At 51.4% G+C, this 6022-nt stretch overlaps 1 protein-coding gene across 1 annotated transcript in view; it reads left to right on the forward strand.

The window, feature by feature from the left end:
* SHROOM3 (shroom family member 3) overlaps nucleotides 1-6022 on the forward strand; it is a 214306-nt gene that overhangs the window by 186038 nt on the left and 22246 nt on the right. Inside the window, 1 exon segment of the mRNA XM_087723987.1 lies at nucleotides 1370-4691. Within this exon segment, the coding sequence (XP_087580113.1) occupies nucleotides 1370-4691 (3322 nt within the window).

Genomic DNA, 6022 nt, shown 5'->3' on the forward strand with positions numbered 1-6022 from the left:
CAGATCAGCCCGTGAGAAGTGGGGGGATGTGGTGGGGTGTATATAGAGATGGAAGGGAGGGAGGGAGGAAGGAAGGAAGGAAGGAAGGAAGGAGAGAGGAGGGGAGGGAGGAGAAAGAGGAGAGGGGAAGGAGAAATGGAAGGAAGGAGAAAGAGGAAGGAAGAAAGGAAGGAGAGAGGGAAAGAAGGGGGAAGAAAGGATGGGAGGAAGGAGAAAGGAGGGAAGGAAGGGAGGAGAAAGGAGGGGAGGGAGGAGAAAGGAGGGGGAAAAGAGGAATGGGGAAGGAGAAAGGGAAGGAAGGAGAAAGAGGAGGGAAGAAAGGAAGGAGAGAGGAGAAGAAGAAAAGAAGGAAGAAGAAAGGATGGAAGGAAGGAGAAAGAAGAGGGAAGGAGGGAATGAAGAAGGAGGGGAGAGAGGAGAAAGAGGAGGGGGAAAGGAGGAAGGGGGAGGAGAAAGGGAAGGAAGGAGAAAGAGGAGGGAAGAAAGGAAGGAGAATGGGGAAGAAGGATGGAAGGAAGGAGAAAGAAGAGGGAAGGAAGGAATGAAAAAGAAGGGGGGGAGAAAGAGGAGGGGGAAAGGAGGAAGGGGAGGAGAAAGGGAAGGAAGGAGAAAGAGGAGGGAAGAAAGGAAGGAGAGAGGGGAAGAAGGAAGGAAGGAAGAAGAAAGGATGGAAGGAAGGAGAAAGAAGAGGGAAGGAAGGAATGAAAAAGAAGGGGGAGGAGAAAGAGGAGGGGGAAAGGAGGAAGGGGGGAGGAGAAAGGGAAAGAAGGAGACAGAGGAGGGAAGAAAGGAAGGTGAGAGGAGAAGAAGGAAAGAAGGAAGGAGAAAGGGAAGGAGGAAGGAAGTCTAGTTGGAGTTTCCCAAACGCCATGACCATCAGCACCTTAAAAGGGGGGGGGGTGGAATTGGAGCGGGGAAGACTTAGAAAAGGACGGGTTTCTCCCTTCCCCTACTCCCCTTGTCCTGATCTTCCTTCCTCTAATGATGTCTGAATATTTCGGCAATGTTTAGGATGCCTGTGATGAATTTCATGGGTGCAGTTGACTCACACGCGCAAAGCCGCCTCTGGAGATCTCCTCCATCTATTCCCCCCCCCCTCCCTTTAGAGTCATAAATAAGAGACATGTGTTTCAATGTCAAAATGGTTCATTCTAGGAAACCAGGATGACTGCACACTAAGAACAGCACGAAGCCCAAATATGGCTTTTTGTCCATCCTCTATAAACTAAACATATCCCTCCGTCCCTTTATAAATCCATTCCACCCTCTCTCTCTCTCTCTCGCTCACTCGCATAGTCACGCTAACCAAGTGTTCCCTTCTGTGTTTGTGTTTGTGTGTCTCTCTCTCTCTCTTTCTCGCTCGCTCCAGTTCCTCCACCAACGACCTCTCCAACTTCGACCATGGCTTTTTAAGAAGAAGTCCCGACCAGTACAGTTCCAGGGGGAGCATGGAGAGTCTAGATCACCTGCCGGCGGGATACGCCCACCCTTCCTGCCATCTTTCGCCAGCCAAGTCCACCAGTAGCATCGACCAACTCGCTCACCTTCACAGCAAGAGGGATTCTGCTTACAGCTCTTTCTCCACCAGTTCCAGCACCCCCGAGTATCAGCTGCCTCCCTTCTGCAAGGAGAGATCCTATTCAATGGAGAACGTGCATTCCCGAGCCAGGCCGCAAGAAGGCGGCATGCGTCAGGCGGACATCCGGTACATCAAGACGGTCTACAATGCCCAGAGAGGCGTTTCAGAGGAGTATGAGGTGAAGTCCTCTGCTCTCGTAGCCAGCGGGGAGGCCCACCCTAAAGCTTACAGCGCCAGCAGGCCGCACGGCCATCACAAAGTCCCGCAGGGGCGGAATTCGTTGGACAACGAGAGCCAGTACGCGAAGGGGCCTCCCATGCCGCCCACCCGAAGTGATAGCTACGCAGCAACCAGGCACCATGACAGGCCCACCTCTTGGTCTAGTCACGAACAAAGAAAGGCGTTGAGGACCCATTCCAAAAACGCTTGGCTTCTCCTAGGCCAGGGCGCGCCGCCTCCGGGGCAGCTCTCGAAACCGGGATTCCTAGAAGGACAGCTCCACACCGTGATGGAGAGGAGTCCAGAGGGCAGCCCCACCATGAAGCCCAAACAAGGTTACCCACAAGCTACTCAACCAGGACAGCCTCTGCTGCCTACTGGGGTTTACCCCGTCCCTTCTCCCGAACCACATTTTGCTCAGGTTCCTCACCCTTCTGCGAACAACAGCGGGCTGGTGTACCCGGCGCTTGCCAAAGAGAGCGGTCACGCTCCTCCTCCGGCTTCTTTCCCCGCTTCTTACGAAAAGGCCGTTTCCTGCAAGCCGCTTCCCGTCGTGGATGAGAACGGCAACCAGAGCATCCCGAGCAAGGCAACCGTCTTCTACCATCCGGAATGCGGACCCTCCGGAGCAGGGAAAAAAAAGATGGACAATGAGACTTCGAAAGTCGTCTTATACAGGACCCATCCTCAAGCCTACCCAACCTCTCCGAGACAGGAAGAGGAAGCAGATCTCCCCTACACCGCGCAACCCAACATCCAAGAAAGCGCGAACGATGCCCAATATTTGAACCATGCTTTTCAGCCGTGGTCATTTCACCTGCGAGACGCGGTGGCTGAGAGCAAAGCCTTCTGCCCATCAAAGGCGTACACTTCAGAGGAACAGCCAGAGGACTGGAATGCCAACCTGCCGATAAATGAGGGCGATCCTGCTGCACAAAACCAGTGGAACCCCAACAAGGCGAAGCAGTTCCTATTCTCTTCCTTGCAAAATATCCCAGAGAGCACCCAGCTTCAAAACCCCATGGATTTGAAGGAGGCGCAACCGGGTAGGAATTGTTCGGGTGCCAAGTGGCACTTGGTTAACTATGCCAACCAGGAAGAAAAGGATATTAAAGAGCAGGCCCCAGAATATTGGCAGGAGAGAGAATGGCGTGCCACAGAAGATCACCGAGATGCCACGATGAGTGCCGATTACAGCCACGGCGCGGAACCAAATTATGAGGAACCTTCCTCTCCATTGCTCCCAAAGACCTCCGATTTCAGAGCTGACCAGTTCCGATCTTGCAGCAACAACAGCTTTCAGCCCCCCTGGCCTGGGAAAAAGGAGTCTAGGAAGACCCGATGTTCTGTGCTGGAGAAGGTCAGCAAGATAGAGCGACGGGAACAAGGCCATCCGCGCCCGCAGAGCGCAAATAGCTTGAGCCAAAATTCAAAGAAGTCCGGCGTTGAAGATAGCCGACGTAGACATAACTCTCAAGAATACGGTCAATTGCTGGATGAACACGGCAGGCCGGCCAGCACAAATAACTCAGACCTGTACCCAAATGTGCTCTATTTAAATGAAAGAAGTACTGGCAAACCAGAAAAGGCCAACCGGTACTCTGCCGAGCAGCAGAGGGCAATTGCGGCGGCTTTGGTAGCGCCGCCAGATCAGCAGAGCACCTACCGCCACGGGGGCTCCAGCAAGGAGTCGCACAAAAAGTCTGGGCAGCTACAGAGGAGCCGTAGTACGTTCCAGTTGTTGGATGAACCCGAGAGAGAAGTCTTACAGAAAGTCAGCGCCAAGGAACCGCACGGCTCGCAGCGGGAAATTAACCCTGTTAACAGGACTTACAGGAACAGCATCAAGGATGCCCAGTCGAAGGTTTTGAGGGCCACCTCGTTCAGACGTAAGGACCTCAACATTAGCCCTGCTTTTGGGAAGGAGGTTCAGAGAAGTACGCCAAGACCCGCTTCAGCCCTCACCGGGATGAGGAGCACAACAGCATCTCCACATACCCCAAAGGAGAGGCACAGCATCACACCGACGGAGATCAAGATGGAGCCTATCAATAAGGATGGCCTCCCGGGACCTCTACACGTGCACCGTATCGGGGGACGGAAACGGCTAACTTCGGAGCAGAAAAAGAGGTCTTACTCCGAACCAGAGAAGATGAACGAAATCGGCGTGTCAGATAACGACCTCTCGCCATCCTCGCTTCAGAAGAAGATGCTCCAGTTTGTCTTCCAAGAGAGCACCGTGGCGGACCGACGCAAGATCTTCGAGAAAGAGAACAAAGCTTCTTCCACCATCAATCTTTCAAGGCCGGAGCTGAAGCAGCTGCAGCAAAATGCCCTGGCGGATTATATTAAGCGCAAAATTGGGAAGCGCCCTTCGTCGGCTTCTCAAGAAAGGGAAGGATCGCAGACCCCGTGCCGGCAAACCAACGGCCAAGAGAGCCAATCTTTGTCCCCGGCTTCCAGCATGAATTCTCTCCAAGACCAGAGCCTTTTTCACACCAGGGAGACTCTAGAATGGGCCTCTAGAATGGGGCACGTTTACTCTCCTCTGCCCGGGCTTCACGGCTGCTTTAATCCCGTTGAATTCGAGAGCAAGATGGCGGGCCCTCCAAATCACGGCGGTAACAGCAAAAGCTCCACACCCAGTTGGCTGAAATCAGATGGCCGCCCAGATCACAGAGTGAATCCGGAGCTGACAAAAAGCACACAGACCGATCTCGACCTCTGCACCCCGCCGCAGCCCGTCAACCAGATCCTGGAGAAAAAGACGCGGCTCACCAAGAAGCCTGGGAAATCGGCTTCCGCAGAAGATCTGCTGGATCGGACAGAAAACCAGCCTATGACCATGCACGTACGATCCAGGTCATCTCCCTCGGCCGATAAAATGTGCCAGGTACGTACAGGTATCAAAGAGATTTCACAAGCTGCTTGTGGTTTGTTAATCTTGTGTCTTCTTATTTGCAAAGGCACCGGTGGTTGTTTTTCTGAGGCTCCACTAAATCTTGAGACAATTTAAGAACATTCTTTGCTCTATCGACTCACTAGCACCCAATTTTCTTCAGCCACAATTCTGTAAATTTGGGTGGCAAGGTATTTCAGGGGACCGAGAGGTTTGATGATGGATATATAGATAGGGATATACTATGGTTCCACCACAAAACCGCGTTCGACTAAACCGCGCTCGACGAAACCGCGTAGCTGACATCATCAACAGGGCGACAACAGCACGGAGACAGAAGCACGCTGTAAACGCTAAACCTAAAATTAACACCTAAACCTAAACCTAACCCCCCTAAACCTAATCCTAAACCTAAACCTAACCCTTAACCTAACTCTAAACCTAACCCTAAACCTAATCCTAACCCTTAACCTAACCCTAAACCTAACCCTTAACCCTAAACCTAACCCTAACCCTTAACCTAACCCTAAACCTAACACTAAAGCTAACTCTAAACCTAACCCTTACCTTAAGTTGAATCGGCTTGCTTTCAAAGCGCTATTTAAAGCGCCCTTCTTTCTCCGCGCTGGCTGTTGTCGCTCTGTTGATGACGTCAGCGACGCGGTTTAATCGGGCGTGGCTTAGTTGAGCGCAGTTTTGACGGGTCACGATATACTATATGGGTATAGTATAAAAATAGGGATATGCTATATGGATATACTATAAAAATAGGGATATACCGTATTTTTCAGAGTATAAGATGCACCTTTTTCCCTCAAAAAAGAGGGTGAAAATCTGGGTGCGTCTTATACACCGAATACAGCATTTTTTTGCCTCTTGAAGCCCTGCCCCTTCACCAAAATGGCTGTGCATAGCTTTTAGGATGCTTTCAGAGAACTCCTAGGGGCTGGGGAGGGCAGAAATAAGCAAAAAATGGGCCGTGTTTCGTTCAGTTTTGCCCCCCAGCCCCCAGGAGCACTCTATAAGCTTCCTAATGCTCTTTTCTTTGACAAAAGATGGGCCCGTTTTCGTGAAAAAGGGGCTGTATTTTGCTCATTCCCCCCCCCCCATCCCCTGGAACACTCTACAAGCCTCCTAAAGGCTATTCATGCCCATTTTTGGGGGGGAAATGGGGCTATTTTCACGAAAAATGAGCCGTTTTTGGGAGGTTTGTAGGTGTAAAAACTTTTTTTAAAAAATTTGCCTCTTCAAAACCTAGGTGCGTCCTATACTCCAAAAAATACGGTACTATATAGGTATATTATAAATATAGGGACACATATGTA

Source organism: Thamnophis sirtalis, unplaced genomic scaffold, assembly GCF_051295495.1.
Source record: "Thamnophis sirtalis isolate CommonGarterSnake01/CBP01778 unplaced genomic scaffold, rThaSir2_p1.2 scaffold_10, whole genome shotgun sequence".
In the NCBI taxonomy this organism is placed as follows: domain Eukaryota; kingdom Metazoa; phylum Chordata; class Lepidosauria; order Squamata; family Natricidae; genus Thamnophis; species Thamnophis sirtalis.